Raw genomic sequence first — 22184 nt, 5'->3', positions numbered from 1 at the left:
AGTGGGATAGTGCACAGCAGTGAAAATGACTGAATTTAACAAATATGATAAACAAAGAGTTATAGATATATACATACAGTATAATTCCATTCATAAAACTTTAAAAAGAGGCAAAACAAATGATATTTTGTGTGTAAGTGGTACATAATAAAAAACAAGGGGACTTCCCTGGTGGCTCAGTGGTTGAGAATCCGCCTGCCAATGCAGGGGACACAGGTTCGAGCCCTGGTCCAGGAAGATCCTACATGCTGCGGAGCAACTAAGCCTGTGCACCACAACTACTGAGCCTGCACTCTAGAGCCCACGAGCCACAACTACTGAAGCCTGTGTGCCTAGAGCCCATGCTCTGCAACAAGAGAAGCCACCACTGCCTGCGCACTACAACAAAGAGTAGCCCCCGCTCGCCGCAACTAGAGAAAGCCCATGTGCAGCAACGAAGACCCAATGCAGCCAAAAATTAATTAATTATTTTTTTTAAAGGATATGATAAAATTCAGGAATGTGGTAGCTACAGGAAGGCAGGAAGATGAAGAGATAAGTTGGCAAAAGGATTCAAGGTTATTTTGTGTATTGTTTCTTAAGCTGGATTGCATTTACACAATTGTATACTTTTAAAATATATTTATTATAAAGAATTTATCTGTGATGAAATTTTAAAGTTTTTTATATAGAAATTGAAGGCAACTGTGTGTATTTGTGTATGTATGACTATGAACATGAAGAAAGTTATGGGATATGTATGCCATATTTTAAACAATGCTCTACACAAGGGGAGTGTGGGAGCTTGTGAAGGTATGTGCAGAGGAGAAACAGGTCAGTGATGTGAAAAAAAATGCCTGTTAAAAGTGTAAAATACATACATACATCTCTGTTATTTACATGTATATGTGTTAGAAGATACTAAGAAATACTAAGAATCATTATAACAAGGTAGTAAACTTTCAGGTGTTTTCACTTGGTATTTTTATGCCTTGCTTGAACTTTTGACAAAGTCTATTTTGTATAATATAAGTATGGCCACCCTTGTTTTCATTTACAGTTTGCATGGTATGTCTTTTTCCACACTTTCACTTTCAGCCTCTGTGTGTCTTTAAATCTGAAGTGAGTCTCTTGTAGACAAAATATAGCTGGATCTTGTTTTTTTTTTCATTCATTCAGCCATTCTGTCTTTTGATGGAGAAGTTTAATCCATTTACATCTAAAGTAATAATGAACAGGGAAGGACTTACTATTTTCATTTGTTAATTGTTTTCTGTTTGTCTTATAGCTTTTTTGTCACTCTTTTCCCTTCTTGCTGTCTTCCTTTCTGTTTCATTGATTTTTTTTTTCTGTGTGTGTGTGTGGAGATGTGCTTTGATTCCTTTCCATTTTCTTTTGTGTACCTTCTATAGGCATTTTCTTTGTGGTTAACATGGGACTTAAACAAAACATCTTAAAACAAGCTATATTAACTGATAACAACTTCAATCATATACAATTACTCAACACTTTTATTTCTCCCCTCACATATTTTATGTTATTGATGTCACAAATTATGTCTTCATATTGTGTATCTACTAACATATTTTTGTAGTTATAATTATTTTACTTCTGTATTTTAATCTGTATTCCAGAATTAAACATGATTTATGCACCACCATTATAATATCACAGAATTCTGTATTTGTCTATACATTTACCTTTTCCAGTGAGCTTTTTCCATTCATATTCTTTCATGTTGCTGTTTAGCATCATTTCCACTTGAAGAACTTCCTTTAGCATTTCTTGTAAGGCAGGTCTAGTGGTGATGAACTCCCTCAGCATATTATCTCACTCCCTCTGGCCTGCAAGACATCTGCTGAGAAATCTGCTGAGAGTCTTATAGGGGTCCCCTTGTACATGACGAATTGCTTTTCTCTTGTTGCTTTCAAAATTCTCTGTCTTTGACTTTTGACAATTTGATTACAGTGTGTCTCACTGTGGATTACTTTGGATTCATCCCATTTTGATCTATACGGCTTCCTTTTTTAATATAAATTTATTTATTTATTTTTGACTGTGTTGGGTCTTCATTGCAGTGTGCAGACTTCTCATTGCAGTGGTTTCTCTTGTTGTGGAGCAGGGCTCTAGGCATGCGGGCTTCAGTAGTTGTGGCGCAGGGGCTTAGTTGCTCTGCAGCATGTGGGATCCTCCCGGACCAGGGCTCAAACCCGTGTCCCCTGCATTGGCAGGGATTCTTAACGACTGCCCCACCAGGGAAGCCCCTATATGGCTTCTTGAATCTGGATGTCATACATTTTCCCAGATTTGGGATGTTTGGGGCCATTATTTCCTTTCTTTCTTTCTTTCTTTTATAAATCGAGGTAACATTGGTTTATAACATGATATGTTTCATGTGTACAACATTATATTTCTACTTCTGTATACACTAAGGCATGCCTACCACCAAAAATTTAGCTTCCATCCATGACTCTACAGTTGACCCCCTGTTGGGAAGCCAAGATATCAAGTAATATTCTCTGAACTGAGAAGGAACTTTGAGACTGAAATATGAAGCAGGCCACTCCATAAAGTGCAATTATGAAGTTTATTATGGGTAACTTACATACAGGCGGGAAGGATCTGCTGGATGGATGATCCAGAAGCATTCGCAGCTGCACTCCATGTCATCGAAAAGGGTACAGGGGAGTTTAAAGGGGCCAAAGCTAAAAATAGAATCTGACTACCAAGTAAGAAACATACCCACACTGACAAGAACTGGGGATTTTTCCTCTCTCTGGGGGTCTCATGACCATTGACCATCTGCACCAGCAAAGGCATTCTTCCAGTTTTCGTATCAGATGAAGGCAAGGATAAAAATTGATAGGGAACTTATCTGGCTTGGGTGCATTGCTTGTGAGTAGGCTAAAGTTCAGTCACTCAGAAAAGGGAGAAGGTAGGACTGTGGGCCTGAGATGGAGTTGATAAAATGGAGTCAGTGTGGTGAAGCCACACACTCCCTTTAACCATTTCACCTTCCCGCACCCACCCCCTATTCCTTCCCCTCTGGCAACCACCACTCTATTCTCTATATCTACACATTTGGTTTGATTTGGTTTGTTCATTTATTTTGTTTTTTGTTTCTTTTTCTATATCCCACATATGAGCGAAACCATATATTATTTGTTTTTCTCTGATTTATTTCATTTAGCATAATACCCTCAAGTTCCATCCATGTTGTTGCAAATGGCAGGATTTCACCTTTTATGGCTGAATAATATTCCTGTGTGTTTGTGTGTGTATCTCCCACATGTTCTTTATCCATTCATCTGTTGATGGGCACTTAGGTTGTTTCCATATCCTGGCTATTAATAATAATACTAAGATGAACATAGGGGTGCATATATCATCTTCAATTAGTGTTTTTATGTTCTTTGGATAAATACCCAGAAGTGGAATAGCTAGATCATAGAGCTGGTAGCTCTATTCTTAATTTTTTGAGGAATCTCCCAGCCTTTTTTCCAAAGTGGCTGCACCAATTTACATTCCCACCAACAGTGTAGGAGGGTTCCCTTTTCTCCAACACTTGTTATTTCTTGTCTTTTTGATAATAGCCTTTCTAACAGGTATGAGATGATGTCTCATTGTGGTTTTCATTTGCATTTCCCTAATAATTAGTGATGTTGAACATCTTTTCATGTGCCTATTGGCCATCTGTATGTCTTCTTTGGAAAAATGTCTATTCAGCTCCTCTGCCCATTTTTAAATTGGATTGTTTAGGGTTCTTTTGTTGTTGTTGAGTTGTATTAGCTTTAATTATTGGCCATGTGATTGAACTTGATCTGTAGCCTCCCCACCCCCGCCAAGGTAGAACCGATATCGCATGGTTCAAATCCCCAACCCTGTAATCACACAGTTGGTCTTTCCAGCATGACCAGCCCCTATTCCGAAGCTATTGAGGGGTTCCCTGTGAATCACCTTATTAGCATAAACTCCAGTGTGATCTAAGGGGCTTATGAATAACAAAGACATTCTTATTACTCAGGAAATTCCAAGGATTTGGAGTCTCCCTCCCAGGAACCAGGCACAAAGGCCAGTCTACTTCTTTATCATTCAACACTGCTGCAAAGAAGACACTAATAGGTTGAAATTAAGAGGACAGAAAAAGGTATACCATACAAAAGGCAACCAAAATAGAGCTGAAGAGTTTAACAAATTAATAGATCTATCAAAGGATCAAAATAAATCATTAAGTGAAAGGCCCAAATATAATGGAAAACTAATATCTGGGAAGTACATTATTTAATATAGTAGGAGAAAGATGGTTTATTCAATAAACAGAGTTAAGTAAATGGACTAACAGTATGTGTGTGGGAGTAATTATATACCAATTTTATCATATATATATATATATATATATATATATATATACACACACACGTACACACACATTTACAACACATGGAATAATTAAATGACTCAGTGAAAATCAGGTAAATATATACTCAAATTCTGATATAGGCATGGATTTTTCTAAGCATAACACCAAAGATAAAAACACTAAAATACTGAGAGGTTTGACTTGATAATTATTTGTAAATATCCAAAAAAAAATCCTGAATGGCAATAGTTACATTTTTAAAAATTGAATTGGGACAGAAAGTTTAATGTATATGATTGACAAACAGATGATAATTTTAACACAATGTGCCTGCTTCACTCAGTATTGTTTTTTGTGTTTTGTGTTTTTTGTTGTTGTTTTGTTTTGTTTTTAATAAATTTATTGAGCTTCCCTGGTGGCGCAGTGGTTGAGAGTCTGCCTGCTGATGCAGGGGACACGGGTTCGTGCCCCAGTCCGGGAAGATCCCACATGCCGCAGAGCGGCTAGGCCCATGAGCCATGGCCGCTGAGCCTGCGCGTCCGGAGCCTGTGCTCCACAACAGGAGAGGCCACAACAGTGAGGGGCCTGCGTACCGCAAAATAAATAAATAAATAAATAAATTTATTTATTTATTCTTGGCTGTGTTGGGTCTTCATTGCTGCGCACAGGCTTTCTCTAGTTGCGGCGAGCGGGGGCTGCTCTTCATTGCAGTGCGCGGGCTTCTCATTGTGGTGGATTCTCTTGTTGTGGAGCACAGGCTCTAGGCGCACAGACTTCAGTAGTTGTGGTACACGGGCTCAGTAGTTGTGGCTCGTGGGCTCTAGAGTGCAGGCTCAGTAGTTGTGGCGCACGTGCTTAGTTGCTCCACGGCATGTGGGATCTTCCCAGACCAGGGCTTGAACCCGTGTCCCCTGTATTGGCAGGCGGATTCTTAACCACTGTGACACCAGGGAAGCCCCAAGATCATCTATTTTGTAAAGAAATGGGATCATGCTATACATATTGTTCTGCTATTTCCCCTTTTCACTTGAACACAATTCCTCTACTTCATTTTATGTCAGCTATAGAGATTTAACTCCTTCTTTTTAATGTTGAATTATTATCTAACTGTTCACTAGTCACACTGGCTAACAAGCATTTGAAATGTGACTAGTTTGACTAAGGAACTACATATTAAAATTTTATTTAATTGTAATGATTTTAAATAGCCACAAATAGCTACCATGTTGTTCAGCATAGACTAACAATTCCTCAAAGGATAAACATTGAGGTTAATTTCAGTTCTTCAGTATTATAGACATGGCTTCAGTAAGCATTACTGTATCCACATCTTTTTCTTTCAAGTCAGCATTTTTGTAAGGTAGCATCTTAATACGTAAAAATGTTGGTTGATTAAGGGTTTGCTTTCAGACATTGTGATAGATACTACCCAACTCAACTGTAAAAAGACTGTAGTCATTACCAACAGCTACCTATGAGTGTTCTCATCTCCCCACATTCTCAACAATACTGTATACTATCAACATTTGTTCTTGATATTTGTTAAGTGAAAACATGGTAAGTCATAAGTTTCCATTATCAATTAATTGCCTCAGCTCACAATGATAAGCTTAACCAAAAGATGGTGCTGGAGGGACATTGCAGGAGGAGGAGGCAGGATTTTGGGAAGCTTCCATTATCAATTAATTGCCTCAGCTCACAATGATAAGCTTAACCAAAAGATGGTGCTGCTACCAAACGTAAGGTAGATAGCTAGTGGGAAGCAGCCGCATAGCACAGGGAGATCAGCTCGGTGCCTTGTGACCGCCTGGAGGGGTGGGATAGGGAGGGTGGGAGGGAGACGCAAAAGGGAGGGGATATGGAAACATATGTATATGTATAACTCATTAAATTTGTTATAAGGCAAAAAATTTAAAAAAAAAAAAAAAAAAAAAGATGGTGCTGGAGGGACATTGCAGGAGGAGGAGGTAGGACTTTGGGAAGCTTCCCCATCCCCAGATCAACAAAACAATAAATCAGGCCCTCATTTGTAGTAACTGCCAATTCCCATGGTATAAACAATCCTGTCACCGCCAGTTTCTAGCTGCCAATGTGGTATCACTGAAGGTGGAGTTGGGAAGAGATGTACAGTGATACACCATGATATAATTATTTCTGCCCTACACACACAATTGACATAATCTCAATAGCATAGATAATAGTTAGGAAGTGATGTCTTGGGTATTTATTACCTTAGTTTTCTAAATTCATTTATCATAAGTCTACATAACTTTTAAATACAATCAACCCTCCATATCATGGGTTCAGCATCCATGGATTCAACCATTAATCAAAAATATTTTTTAAAAAATCCCAAAAAGTTCCAAAAAGCAAAACTTGAATTTGCTGCATGACAGCAACTATTTACATAGTATTAGGTACGTAATACCTAATACAAGTAATCTACAGATGACTTAATATATAGAGAAGGATATGCACAGGTCACATGCAAATAAATACTATGGCATTTTATAAAAGGGACTCCGGCATCCTCAGCACTATCCACAGTGAGTCCTGGAAGCAAACACCAGCAGATACTGGGGGACTACTGTAATGGTTGTGTCAACACGTCTCAATTTTTCTGAGAATCTAACCGTAGGGACCGGCTCCGGAACACTGCTACATCCATCTACAGCCATTCAGTCTGTCCCATGACTGTCACAGTAACACAGAGTCACACACACACTCACACAGACCGCACCTGCTGTGTCCCCAGTGCGGCTCCAGGAGCTGGCGCACCTCAGGGACCATCAACCTATACTGGGCCTTCCGGAGCGCAAAGATGGTCAGGTACAAACGTGGTCAGGCACGTGCTACCGCTGGGGACTCATCCTAGAATCCTACACCCAAGATATCACTCACACACGGCAGGCGCGAACCGGCGCCTGCGCACTGCGAGTACCGACTACAACTCCCAGAAACCTCCGAGGCGGAGACGCCCCCAGGCCCTTGGGTTTCCGATGTCTCCTGCTTTTCCGGCTCTGGACTACATTTCCCATTCGTCATGCTGTGTAAAAGGTGATATTGCATTTGCATGACTGCACATGACGGGGCTGAGATATCCTGACAGATGGAATGGTGTGTGTGTGGGGGGGGGGGGGGCATCTGTGCACACGAAATGGCCAGTGTATGTCTCTGTGACTGCATGTAAAATACGTTGTATGCGTTTATCTGGTGACCATGACGGAGCTGGAGTGTTTCTTCGCGGCCGTGTGACAGACTATACGTGTGTGTGCACCAGAGAGAAGCGAGATTGCAGTTTGTGTATGACAGGATCAGGATGAATCTGTGACTGTGGTGGAAGTGTGTTTTTGTGTGTATCATGACAGGGCGAGGGTGTGAATGTGTTGTGTGGTTGTGACAGGTCTGGGGTGTATCAGTGATTGTGTGATACGTGCGTAGGTATGACCATCTAAGCGTGTGACACGTCAGCATATATTTCTGTCACTATGTGTGACAGGCATTGTGTATGTTTGTTGGGTGGGTTGTTTTTTGAGTGGGTTCTTTAGTAACACGTTTGCTCTTTCTTTTTAAAAAAAAGGGTGGGTTGTTTTTTGAGTGGGTTCTTTAGTAACACGTTTGCTCTTTCTTTTTAAAAAAAACACACACTCTTAATCCAAAGAAATAAGTTCAATTATTAGTTTGCTATGAGTTTTCATTATTATTATGAATTTCTGTTGATTGTTTATAAAATGTCTTTTCTGTATCTACAAATATGACCGTAAATTTTTTCCTCTTTATTTTGATAACATGGTAGAATACATCTTTTTGGTACATGGTAGAATACATATATTTTTAAAAATGTTAAACCAACCTTACATTTTTGGAAGAAACCAACTAGGGCATGACATAAGATCTTTTTTGTAAGTTGCTGTCTACCTCTTTTAATATTTTGTTAGTACCTTGATTTATACTGCCAGCATGTTCTGGGAAACTCAGGCTGAGAAATGAGTATAAAATTGATCCTGGGCTTGGAGTACCAGGGTGCTTGGAGAAATCATCAAGGAAATTCTCTGGAGGATCATAATTTCCATTCATGCCTTGAAGAGTTTTTACAGATAAACCCAAAGTTAACATAAGGAAACAAGCCACCATGTATTACAGTAGCAAAAACAACAAACAACATAAATAGAACACCAAGAAATTAAGGTATGAAATTTATTGGGTACAGATAAAGGTATGAACTCTATTGGGTACTTACGACATAAGTTCAAAGGAAGAGGAAACTAAAAAGGATGAAAATTATAGGCTTTGTCTGTCTTGGGAAGTTAGAAAACAAAGAACAACAGCATGAATAATAGAAAATGGGTCAAAGCAAATTATAAGCATAAATTAATGAAGTAGAAAACACTGATGCAACAGAGAGGCTAAACACCAATCACTGTTTATTTAAAGTGAGTATTTGAAGTGATGCACTTCTGAGATGATTAATTAATAAAACAGAGAAAAGGCACAAATAAATAATATTAAGAAGGGAAATGACTACACAAAAATAGAAGACTTTTTAATTAGAATAAATTTGAAAACAGATGGGAATTCCCTGGTGGTCCAGTGGTTAGGACTCAGCACTCTCACTGCTAGGAGTCAGGGTTCCATCCCTGATTGGGAACTAAGATCCCTCAAGCTGCACAGCATGGCCAACAACAACAACAACAAAATAGATGACATAACCAGTTTCCTAGAAAGATACAACTTAAAGAATTGACAAGAAGAGATAGAGGGATTTCCCTGGTGGTCCAGTGGCTAAGACTCTGCGCTCCCAATGCAGGGGGCCAGGTTCGATCCCTGATCAAGGAACTAGATCCCGCATGCATGCTGCAACTAAGACCTGGTGCAGCCAAATAAATAAATATTTTAAAAAAGAAGAAGAAATAGAAACTTTTAATAGGCAATTAACCATTAATGATATAGTTTCAGTAGTTTAGGCTCTAAACTCTAATCATAACTAGGCTCAGATAATTGTGTAGAAGAATTTAATTAGGGAAGGGTTCAGACACATCTTATGTGCTATCTCATTCATATCCTCACAGCCTCACCTGTGCCTGGGGCCTTGGGAAAATTGTTTCTCTTGATTCACTGGTGCGGCAACCATCCCTGCATGAACTCTGGCCAATTCCACATGGGCACAACCCAGTGCCTGACCTCATGCCTGACCTCATGCCGGCACTGGGCACCTCTTGCCTCAAGCCACCTAGGCCCATCTGGTTGTGCTTTTGTCTTGATCACACAAATAAAATAGATTCTCCAAAGGGTTTTAATAGATGTTGTGGCTCAAACCTGTAACTTCTTTGTGGGTAAAAGTTCATGTTTGTAAATATTTCTCTTAGTTGGCCCTGTGGGTCTTCCCATGTTCTTCATTATTGTTGCAGTTATTGTGTGAATGGGAGATGAATGACCAAGTTTCAAATAATTTCGCCCTTTAAAAATAGCCTGCAGAACCTAAGTGTCCATCAACAGATGAAGATGGATAAAGAAGATGTGGTATATATACAAGGGAATATTAGTCATAAAAAAAGAATGAAATAATGCCATTTGTAGCAAATGTGGATGGACCTAGAGATTATCATACTAAATGAAATAAGTCAGAGGAAGACAAATATCATATGACATTACTTATATGTGGAATCTAAAAAAAATGATGCAAATGAACTTATTTACAAAACAGAAATAGACTCACATAGAACACAAACTTATGGTTACCAAGGGGAAAAGGCAGGGGGAGGGAGGGGTAAATTAGGAGATTGGGATTAACAGATATACACTACTATGCATAACATAGATAGACAGCAAGGACTTACTGTATAGCATGGGGAACTATATTCAGTATCTTGTAATAACCTATAATGGAAAAGAATCCGTAAAAGAATATATATATTTGAGTCACTTTAATGTATACCTGAAACTAACACAACATTGTAAATCAACTCTACTTCAATTTTTTTTAAAATAGCCTGCCGAGAGGGAAGAGGAGAGTCACATTAGGGAAAGATCCTTTGCTTACTACATGATTTATAAGTGAATCAAAATGATATCTTCCACTTGCTTTTATTGGCTCAGCAGTGATAGTTAAATAGAACAAAAGTAACCACAAATTATTCCCCTCCTTCTATCCACACAGTTAATGCCCTTCCACACTGATTCTGGGAAAGCCTTGTGACTTGCTGGCCAGTGACATTAGCAAACATAACTTGAGCAGAGGCATGAAAAGCACTTCCTTATTGGAGGTTGCCTTTTCTCTCTGCCCTTTGGAAACATGTCATTTCCATGTGAAAAATGTCCAGTCTAGCCTGCTGGAAGATGAGAGGCCATATGGAGGAGAACTAAGGCCTGACTGATAGCCAGCCGACTACCAGTCTTGTGAGTGAGACCATCCTAGATCATCCAGCCCATCAGCTGACCATAGAAACATAAGAGAGCCCAACAGATTGGTCAAGTCAGCCCATACCAGAAGAACAACCCAGGAGACACAGAGAATCAGGAGATAAATAAAGGGCTTGTTGTTAACCCTTTTTGTTTGTTGTTTGTTACACAGCAGAAGCTAACTGATGCAGAAACATAGATAGAGTAAGCAAATGTTAATATAGTTGACCCTTGAACGATGCAGGGGTTGGGATGCCAACCCCACACACAGTCGAAAATCCATGTATAACTTTTGACTCCCCCCCAAACTTAACTACTAATAACCTACTGTTGACCAGATGCCTTACCAATAACAAACATTCAATTAACAGGTATTTTGTATGTTATATGTATTATACTGTATTCTTGCAATAAAGTACGCTGGAGAAAAGAAAATGTTATTAAGAAAATCATAAGGAAGAGAAAATACATTACAGTATTGTACTATATTTATTGGTACCATAAGTTTACTTGTCAGTTTACAAGATGAATGGTCTGTCAGTACCTACATCAATATTGTCTTATATGATACAAAGCACTGTAGATGTTATATATATTACTAACACTAGACATCAAAAATTAAAAGGTAATGTGAAAAAGCAATTCATATTTATTTACAGGTATAACATCATGTATCACAAAGAAGCAGCAATATTATTGCTTTATGGTAGCCTAGAGTAATTGATACAATTGCTTTATGGTAGCCTAGCCTATATACTAATGAATGAATCATTATAAAATTTTTATGGCATACAGTATTACAGTCATATTCATAACACAGTATTGAGAACATTGTTACTTTAAAAAAAAACACTTACCTATGATGATAGGCTGATACACAATTTCCCCAGTTATAAGAGAGACAGGCATACTGTACAATACTATAATTCTTTGAAAGCAAAGTTATAAAACAGTGAGAAAACTAACACATTATTGATTTTATAATATCACTCACCTTATGCCTATGTAAGGATAGACTAGTATCTACATATATTTGTGCATCCATGACATACCTAACTTTAAATTTTTTTTCAATATTTCTAGGCTACATGGTTCATCTGTGAGTTTTTTCAAACTGTTGCAAATCTCCAAAATTTTTTCCAATAAATTTTGAAAAAAATCCAAGTATAAGTGGACCTGCACAGTTCAAATCCATGTTGTTCAAGGGTCAACTGTACTTTTGATCTAGATGATAGGTATATGCATCATCTTTGAACTAATTTTCAACACTTTTGCACCTGAAATTTCTCACAATAAAATTTAAGAAAATACTCTTTATTTTCATGATATTATGATTTTCTACCATTTCGTATCATCTTTTATTTCAAAGCTAATCAACTAAGCATCGCTTATATTAAGTTGATTCAAAATATTTACCTCTTGCCTTAGAGCTTTGTTCCTCAAAAAAGAGAATATTTAATAGTTTGTTATGAACATATTTTAGAAACTACACAGGGACTTCCCTGGTGGCGCAGTGGTTTAAAATCCACCTGCCAATGCAGGGGACACAGGTTCTATCCCTGGTCCGGGAGGATCCCACATGCCGCAAAGCAACTAAGCCTGTGTACCACAACTACTGAGCCTGCACTCTAGAGCCCACAAGCCACAACTACTGAAGCTTGCATGCCTAGAGCCTGCGCTCCGCAACAAGAGAAGCCACCGTGGTGAGAAGCCCACGCACCATGATGAATAGCCCCATTCACCACAACTAGAGAAAGCCCACATGCAGCAACGAAGACCCAACGCAACCAAAAATAAATAAAATTTAATTAATTAATTAAAAAGAAAACAATTATTGCTGGGTGGACAGAGTCCCAGACGGCACTGATTCTTACATGTGAGCACTTTGGAGAATTTTGTCCAGTAGATGATATATACTAAGATAGGTGATGCACACATTTAGTAAACTGCTTAAACAAACCAAATCTGGGGGAAAAATTATTTAAGAGGCCAGGTATTTGTAAATGTGCATGGAAATGGAAAAGTGCATGGGAGCTTACAGAATACAACAAAAGATCCTTGAAAAACTTCCAAGACATTCTGTAATAGGGAAGAACAAATCTGACTCCATATTGGATGTGTTTCTTTTCCTTTAACCTTTGTATTCTATTGCTTTTGCTTCAAAGTAATCACTGAAGGGATGTAGCCTGTAGCTTAAAGTATACATAATGGCCCATCTCCTGGAACCCTGCCTCCCACGTCTGAGTGTTAAGCTAAAATACCTTTGTTTAAGCTCACAGGAAACATCCTGACCAGGCCCTGACCTGTGAATGGCTGCAGGAAAGAAGAACCAGGAACTGTTTGCAACACCTTATCTTTTTTACTTTACCTCCTCACCTCCCGCTCTTTGTTCTATAAAAGAAACTAGCATCCAAACCTGGGCAAGATGGTTCTTTAGGACACTAGTCCACCACCTACTCAGTCTGCTGGCTTTCTGAAAAAAGTCGCTATTCCTGGCCCCAGCAACTTGTCTCTCCATTTATTGGTCTGTCCTGCGGCAAGCGTTACGAGCTTGGACTTGGTAACAATTGGACTGACCCATGTAGATGCTCAAACACTGGGCAGTTGAGGACATCCACATGGATGCTCCTGTAGGTGGATGGGGCTGGGCAGAGACTCTAGGTAACACCCCCGATCTGCCTCCTTTCTCTCTTCTTGCAGGAGCAAATCCTTGTGCTGCCCATCCTTTAAACTGGATAGTGAATAATGCGGCAAAAATTTCTATACCACTGAATTTTAAAATATCATTCAAGCACTCTACAGCTACTCTTCAGCTTCTAATAAATGTTGGAATATATTGAAAATACATGTATCGCAAATAAATTTGAAACTATTCAATATGCAAAGAGAAAGTTGATTTGGTGACATCATAGGACTAAGAATTCAACTCAAGGTAGTGGGCAAACACCCTTTTAGAAATTGTACGTTACATTCCTAAAGATTTCATCTTAGAACATAAGCCAAAGTTACACTTTGAAAATCACCCACTTTTAAATGGTGTTTTAAGGAAAATTAATATTTTGAGAAAATAATGAAGGCATCCAATTCAATGCCCTTAAGAGCACCAAAGCCGGTAAGAATAACATAGGATTAGTAGATATGCTAAAAATTGTTGAGTCTGGGTGGTGGGTATGCTATTCTCTGTACACTTGTGTGTGTTTGAAAATTTCTACAGTAAAAAGTTTTAAAAATAGCTCTTTAATGGTTACCACAGAGCATCCTCCATTTTCTCCAATCTCTCAAATAATTAATCACTTAATTACTAAAACGTGATTACAAAAAAAAAAAAGAATTTCTGGGTTCATAGGGAGCTTGGAGCTCATGCTCTGTGGATGCAAGAGCCCTGCCAGAATCTCTAGACCTAGATCACTGGGTCTCCATTGGATTACCTGGATGAAATAAAATTTATATTTTATGGCAAGACAAGAAAAATTTAAACATAAAATTATTTTCTACCAGTTTGGGCCTCTGCCTTTCCCTTTAGTGTGTATTGTACATCTGCACTGACCAGACTTCCTTAGGAGATAATGTTTCTTCTTAATCTTGTAAGGGATCACAATAACCCACTACTTGCTTTGTACATACAGATCTGGATTGTGTAAACTGTCAATACATCATTTGTTGGATAACTCTTTGCCTCAAAAGCTTATATAACTGTGCTTTGACCTCTAATGGCGGAACAGTCCTCAGAGCTTTCTGAAAGACTGTCTCCCAGATTATAATCCTCAGGTTGGCTCGAATAAAATTTTCCATTTCTTTCTTAGATCGACCATTGATTTTTTTTTCATCGACAGCCTCCTGCAGTGGGAGCTTCCCACCTGATACCTCACAGCCTCCAAAGGTACCTGAAGGCTACCAGAGTTAAAGTCACACGGGCACAGCCGCACGCTCACACAGTCACTTACACTCACACACACACACACACACACACACACATGCTCACACACTAAATGGGCTGGTCAGCCAACTCTTCAAGCCTCAGTCTCTGAAACTGAACCACTGTGGATACCTCCAATGCCCCCACCTTCCACAGGGGCCTCAGAAAACCCAGCCTCCTTTCCTGGCCAGTCTCTACTCTTAGCTCCACCCTCTCCCTGAAGGGCCAGCCCCTGACAGAGAGGCAGAAACAGGAGAAACAGGAAGAATAATTTGGATAAAAACAGGTTCAGGGAAGTGAGGCCTGTTGGGAGGAGCAGGGTTTTGGCAAAACGAGGGTGAGTCCAGAACCCTAGTGAGTGTCCACAGTTCCTGGGTGTTTGCTGTCAAAGAAAAATTGCACCGAACAAAGTTAAAGAGGCACAGGAGACTTTATTCAAGACTATGGCAATAAGAGAGACAGACTGAACTCAACTCCACTGAAACAAAAGGTGGGAGGGGTTTTCACCTGGATGAGCTAGTGGGAAAATGCCAGAGACAGAGGGGAGGTTGGTGCATGGGATGGTCCAGCACCCTGACTTACTCCTGAGTTTACAAGTGTTTTTCTCTGTAACTAGGCATCTGTGTTTGCTAACTGCCACTTATTCAAGTTCGGCTCCTACCCTCCCACAGAGCCTGAGGGTCAGGGGTGCTATCTTCCTTGATGATGACATTTTGGAGGGGTGGCTCCCAGGTCCCCTGAGAAAGACATTCCTGGGCTGTAAAACTAGCAAGAGGCTGGGAGAAAATTTACCTACATTTCAAAGGGACAGAGAAAGAATCGGCAATGACAAGTTTTCTAAAGTAAATGCTCTAAGGAAAGGGAGATTGGGGGCCTGAAGTCAGGAGGAAGTCCGTGTCAAGTTTAGTCAAGCTCAGGAGACCATTAAGCCTGTCCTGGTCACCGCTATTGTGTCCCCTCTTCCCATTCATCTGTGGGTTCGTGACCCTAGGTCTCTGCACATGCCTGGTACCCACCCTGCATGGCACGGTGAATAGGTGTGATCCCAGCAGGCAGTGCCTCCAAGCGCAAGAAGCAAGGCAGATCAGGAGATGCCAACTTGGCATCAGCTCCCACCACCCTTGGGAGCATCCATCTGGAAGTCCCCATCTGCCTGGTGTCTGAGTGTCCACATGGGTTTGTCTGAATCCTCAGGGGATAGTGTATCCCTCCAGTTGTCTACCTGTGTCTCTAGCTCCTCTGATGTTTTAAAATTCATTCATTTAAAAGTCTAATTTAAAAAATGTATTAAACACCTTCTGTGGGCATGTCCTGTTCATCAAGTCTGCGTTTGTCCGTGTGTCTACATTTGCATCTGTCCACACCGGATGTGTCTGTCTTTTTGCATCCCATGTGTAACTGCCTCTCTGGGAGTCTCTATCTCCCTGTCAGTTTGTTTATAAGTTCCTTGATTCACTCATTCCTACAACATCACAAACATCCCCTGAGGCCTCTGAGGAGTTCACAGCCTGATGCGGTGACACACACTAGCCCAACCCAGGGTGACCAAGGCTGGGAGACGGAGGTATTTGAGGCTGAAGGTGGGTGGATGATTGTAGGGGGGCGTGGCAGGTTAGAGAAGTCTTCAAAGAGGAGGTGATGTTTGTCTCTGGGTCTGGAGACGTGGGCCCATATAGGTGGTATGTGTTGGGATAGAGGAAGAGAAGAGAAATCAAGAGGCCATGTGTGCCAACCTCAGACTAGAACACAGTGTTGGGGAACAGGGTAGAAAGAGAGCCTGCAAAGCACAAATTCCCCCAAAGTTAAGGGTCACAGGCCCCTAGCTCCCTCCTCCCTCAGATCCAGGAGTCCAGGCCCCATCATGATTATCTAGGAGGAAACCAGCCCAAGCAAGGGAGGGCAAGGGGTAGAGGAATCCCTGCCGGGCTGGGTATAGCCAGGATGCCTGGGTCTTTGCTGGGAGAACCAGCCAGTCAGAAATCAGAGCAGGAGCTGTCCTCGGTGTCTCCACTCAGGTCCACAACCTGGCAATGGGAGGCCCCAGAGCCGTCCTGCTGTGCCTCTTTGGGGCTGTCCTCTGCCTCACAGGTATTCAGACTTTTGAGTCCAGTGGTAAGAGGGCAGTTGGGTGGGAGATAGCTGGACTCTCCTGGGCCTGAGGGAGCAGAGAGTGGGGGCCGGATTCCAGGGACTCAGGGAGGAGCAAACTAGGGGCCCTGATTCCTGGGTCTGAGGGAGGAGGGGCTGGGGGCCCAGACTCCTGGGTCTTGGTTGGGAGAGGCCTGTGTCCTCTCCAGTTCTCTTCCCCTGCTCTGTTCTTCCCATATCACTCATTTCCTCCAGTGTCTCTGTGCCACTACTCCAGACTTTCTCATCCTCTTTGCCCATGTCCTCATTCAAAGGTACCTCTGGGGAGCCATGGGGGCTCTTTCCAGAGCTGGCAGGAAACCTTGGCCTCATCCTCAGGCAATCCCTTCCCCTAGTTTGGGTAAGGAGAGGGACATAGTCATATCAGGACTGAAGTGGCTACAAAGGCAGGGAATTTGAGAGGTGGGAAGGAGGTTATGCCTGCATATAACAACTTTATGTGTGTGTGTGTGTGCGTGTGCACGTGCACACATTCATCCACGGAAGAGAGTTCGATTTCTCTGTGTGTCCATGTGTCAGGGTGTCCTGTGGGTCTCTGTGCTTGTGTGTGTTTATCTGTACCAGGTTTTGATGTCTGGATGTTTGAACAAATGCTTTTATGGGTCTGTTTATCTCTGAGCCTCACTTTCTTTTTAAAAGAGGTGTGTATAATTTTGCACCTCTGTTTCTCTTTGTGTTTGTGCATCTCTATGACTGGTGGGCCTGTATTTCTCTCTGTGTATGTGTATTTGGGTATTTTGATGTGTATCTGTCTCTCTGTGTATCTGTTGTGTGTCTCTATGTATCTTGCATCTGAATATGATTTTAAATTGTTTGTTTTTGTAGGCCTCTTTTTTGTGTATCTCTAACTTTGCCTAATTTCAGGGTCCCATTTTATTTGTATGTCTGTGATCCTTGGGTCTGTATTTGTCTCTCTCTGGGTATGACTTCCTGTGTTCCTGGGTCTGTGTGTTGTGATTATTTCCGTATCCACACAGTTTTCTGTCTGTGAGTGTGATTTTGCATGTGTGAGATCCTGTGCCTTGCTTTGGGGGGTTTCTATTGGCGGGTCTGGGTGCTACTCATTTTGCTTGTAAATGTAGAACTCAATGTGAATGCATTCAGGATACTCTGTGTATATTTGTGAGATTTGCATGAGCCTGTGTCAATTTTGTTATTTTGTGTTTACGTCAGTGTTTAAGTGTTCTGTGCGTGTGTGTATCTGTATTGCTGGGGGCTGGCTGTGTGTGCATTTGTAGCATGAGATTGTACATCCCAGTGCCTGTACTGGAGTGTTTGTTTTCCATCAGTGACCTTTTAGTGCTACTGGATATCATGAGTATAGTTGGGAAAGGGATAGGCAGAACAGAAGTGAATCACTTCCTCCTTTATCAAAATCTTGGAGGGCTTCTTGGAAGAGCCTGGGGGGAAAAAAAACTGGACTGGCAGGTGCAGATGTCATTGCTGTGCCAAGAGGTAGACACAGTCATGAGCAGCCACAGCAGCAGCCCCTGCTTCTTTCAAGGCAACAAGGCCTGTCTCCCCTCAGAGCAGAAGAGCCTGGCCCATGTGGCTGTCATCTGCAGGGTGGAGCCTGATTCCTTGCACAGGCTCATCCTTGGCCTGTTCCTCTCACCCCACCCCTGCTCCTCTCCCCAGGGTCCCAAGCCCTGCAATGCTACAGCTTTCAACACATCTACTTCGGGCCCTTTGACCTCAGTGGCATGAAATTCCTCAGTGTCTCCTGTCTCCTCGGATGCTCTGAGGCTGTCTTATCCCTGAACACTGGTGAGGGGCAGGAAACACACACACACACACAAAAAGGGGCGGGAGCGGGAGACAAGGACAAGGATGAAAGATTAGATGGGGTGCGGGGGGGTGGAGGTGGAGGAGGAGACAAGGGGTTGGGAAGGAACTGGGTAGAAGAGGGGAGGGAAGGTCAGGATAGAGATGCGGAGGTGGAGGTTAGAGGAGAAGGGAGAGAAAGGAGGGGATGCGGGGGCAGGAGGTGGGAGGAGGAGACAGTGGGGGGCCAGGAAGAGGAGGTGGGAGGGGGCAGAAAAGAGGAAGAAGGGAAGGAGAGAAAAGGAGGAGGAGGAAAGGGTTGGTGACGAGAGGAGAGGGGGAGGCGGTGTAGAGGGAAGCAGAGTTTGACAGGCAGCGAGGGACGAAAGCGAAGGGCAGGGCTGGAGGGAGAAGCCAGGTTGAGTGAGAAGCGAGAAGACAGAGGAGCAAGAGGCTTGAGACTAGAGGAAGAGAGGTGGAGAGGAGGGGGCGTGGGAGAGGATGAGGAGGGTTGCGGGGGAGGCAGAGCGCCAGACCCCATCCCCTCGCTCCCAGGGTACCGCGCCTCAGTGACCATGGTACAGAAGGGCTGCTGGACAGGCCCGGCTGAGAGCCAGATGCCGTGGAATGACAAGGCGCTGCCGCCTGACTACTCTGTGGTGCGCGGCTGCGGGACCGACCTTTGCAACGCGAACTTCCAGACCCACGACTCCCTCGCCAATCTGAGCCGAGGTATGCGAGGGGGCGGGGCTGGGTGTGGGGCGGGACTGTACGGGGCTGGGAGGGGCCCCGGCCCGCGCGCGCGCCCGGGGAGGGGTGTGGTTTGCGCTGGGCTCCTCCTCCCGGCGTGCTGGGATTCCAGCGCCCAGGTCAGGCCAGACGGGAGCCCTGGCCCAATGCACATCCCGCACGACCATACCGAGGACCGTTACCTGAGTGTGCGTCCACGCTCTCTTGCCAGCGCCCAACCCGCCGACGCTCAGCGGCGCCAAGTGCTACTCCTGCGTGGGGATCCACCCGGAGGACGGCACCCCGGAGAAGTCCCAGCAGGTCCAGTGTCACCAGGACCAAAGCATCTGCTTCCAGGGCAATGGCAGCATGACCTTTGGTGAGAGGCTGGGAGGGTGAGAGGGCCTGGGCAAGGGGTGTGGAGGCAGGGCAGGGCTGACAGGGAGACAGACACGGCCCTGGTCTAAAGAAGGAGGCATGGTCCTGGACTGAGGGAGGAGGCATGGCTCTGGTCTAAGGAGGGGACTGGAAGTAAGTCTGAGGACCCAGTCATGGCTGTGGTCTCTGAGGTGGAGGTTCAGGTGCAGCTGCCTCCCTCGGTTCTGACCCTCCTCACTACCCCCGTCCCAGGCAATTAGTCCCTGTGTACATCAGAACCTGCCACCGGCCCTCCTGCACCATCCAGGGCACCACCAGCCCGGGGACAAACATCGACCTCCAGGGCTCCTGCTGTGAGGGGCACCTCTGCAACAAGGACTCCATCAGCCTTCACCAGCGCCTCGGGCACCGTCCCTCCTGGGGCGCCCCCCCATCATAGTCCTTCTCCTCATGGCTCCCCTGCTGGCTAGCACTCTGGGAGGACCCCTCGGGCTCTCCTCATAGCCCCTCCAGCCCCTTCCTGAGCAGGCTGCTGGGGGCAGGGCACACGCGCCCCCTTCTCACTGCTTCAGTTCCTGGAATGTGGAAAATGAGAGCTGCACTCCTGTCTCTCTCTCTCTCTCTCTCTCTCTCTCTCTCTCTCTCTCTCTCTCTCTCTCTCCCCCCCTCCCCTCCCTCCCACTTCCCTACTGACGCCCAGCCCTTACCTGGTCAGCAGGCCTGGGAGAAATTGGGCAAGGTCCCCAGCATCCCAGGGTGGGGAGAAACAGCCACATCCCACCCCGCATGCAGAACAAACCTGATCATAGATCCTGCTTGCTGAGCACCAACCAGGCCCAGGCTCCCCACAACCCCATTTCCTGGTTGTGGGTTTCCTGGTCCTAGGCTCTCCCTCCAGAGCCTGGAGCCAGGCTGCATGGGTTTGAATTCCAGCTTCAGCATTTTGCCTGTGGGTGACCTTGGGCAAGTTACTTAATCTCACTGAGACTATGTTTCCTCACTTGTCAGGCAGAGATGAAAATAAAACCTACAATAATGACAAGGTCCTACTTCACAGTGGTTGTGGGCGGGATTTAATGAATTCCCTCTCTCTGTCATCTTGATCTGTGATCATCTGTTTGAATATTTAGTCATTTAAAAAGACTCATTCAACACCTACTTATTGCTGTCTGCTAACTGCAGTGCATGAGAAATATCTGGTTTTGGTAAGAGGGAAAAGGCAGTGAAAAAGTAGAATGGATGCTACTGATAAAATTTTAATTTATGAAGGAACCCTCCTACACTGTTGGTGGGAATGTAAAATGGTGCAGCCACTATGGAGAACAAAAACTAAAAACAGAACTACCATATGGCCCAACAATCCCACTCCTGGGCATATACCCAGAGAAAACCATAATTCAAAAAGAGACATGCACCCCTATGTTCACTGCGGCACTATTTACAATAGCCAAGACATGGAATAGACCTAAATGTCCACCAACAGATGAATGAATAAAGAAGATGTGGTACATGTATACGATGGAATACTACTCAGCCATAAAAAGGAATGAAATAATGCCATTTGCAGCAACATGGGGTGACCTAGAGATTATCATACTAAGTAAAATAAGCCAAACAGAGAAAGACAAATATCATATAATATGGCTTATATGTGGAATCTAAAAAAAAATGATACAAATGAACTTATATACAAAACAGAAATAGACCCACAGACGTAGAAAACAAACTTATGGTTACCAAAGGGGAAAGGTGGGGGAAGGGATAAATTCTAATTTAACATATACACACTACTATATATAAAATAGATAACCAACAAGGTCCTACTGTATAGCACAGGGAAGTATATTCAATATCTTGTAATAAACTATCATGGAAAAGAATGTGAAGAAGAATATATAAATATTCTATATATATATATATATCCTATATATATATAATGATGTGTATATATATATATATACACATCATTTTGCCATACACCTGAAGCTAACTCAACATTGTAAATCAACCATACTTCAATTAAAAAATTTTAATTTATGAACATCAGGACCACCACCCACAATCCTTATATAAAATAATAAAGGGAAAGAACAGGCAGGATTAAAAGATATGGATAGACAAATATATGAAAAGATAAAAGTAAAGGAAGGAAGGAAGCAAAGAAAGGAAGAAGGAAAAAAGCAAAGAAGAAAGTATGCATATCTAATACAGTTTGCATTTCTGTATCTGGTCACAAGGCCATAGCTGATATGTTTACTTTCCTTCCTCCATTACTCATTCCAAGTCTCCTTTGCCCTCAGCTGGCTGGTGTTATTTATCAAATTAGGCAACGCAAACCTTCATTCCTGAAAGGTCTAAATCCTTAGTGGTCCTGCATTTTTTTGAGGGGGTTACTTATACTATGGGACATGAAATCTCTAAGAAGTGCTCCAGAGAATGCCTTGGGTTCCAGACACGGCCTTCCTTGGATCCACTCTGCAGGAGGAACCCAATTTCCCCTTAGTAATTGAG

At 42.7% G+C, this 22184-nt stretch overlaps 1 protein-coding gene across 1 annotated transcript; it reads left to right on the top strand.

Moving 5' to 3' along the window:
- Positions 1-16684: 16684 nt before the first annotated feature.
- On the top strand, positions 16685-20737 carry LOC309794669 (ly6/PLAUR domain-containing protein 5-like; the record flags this gene model as incomplete). The annotated part of the gene is given in 6 exon segments (XM_082606457.1): positions 16685-16742; positions 18441-18569; positions 19122-19298; positions 19528-19690; positions 19926-20062; positions 20065-20737. Coding segments are annotated over 6 exon segments (777 nt in total). The 3' UTR covers positions 20178-20737.
- Positions 20738-22184: the final 1447 nt, after the last annotated feature.

The sequence above is a fragment of the Mesoplodon mirus genome (assembly GCF_964341445.2).
Source record: "Mesoplodon mirus genome assembly, chromosome: 19".
NCBI lineage: Eukaryota > Metazoa > Chordata > Mammalia > Artiodactyla > Ziphiidae > Mesoplodon > Mesoplodon mirus.
Note: the sequence above shows the minus strand (reverse complement) of the source record. Positions and strands in the feature narration are given on the sequence as shown.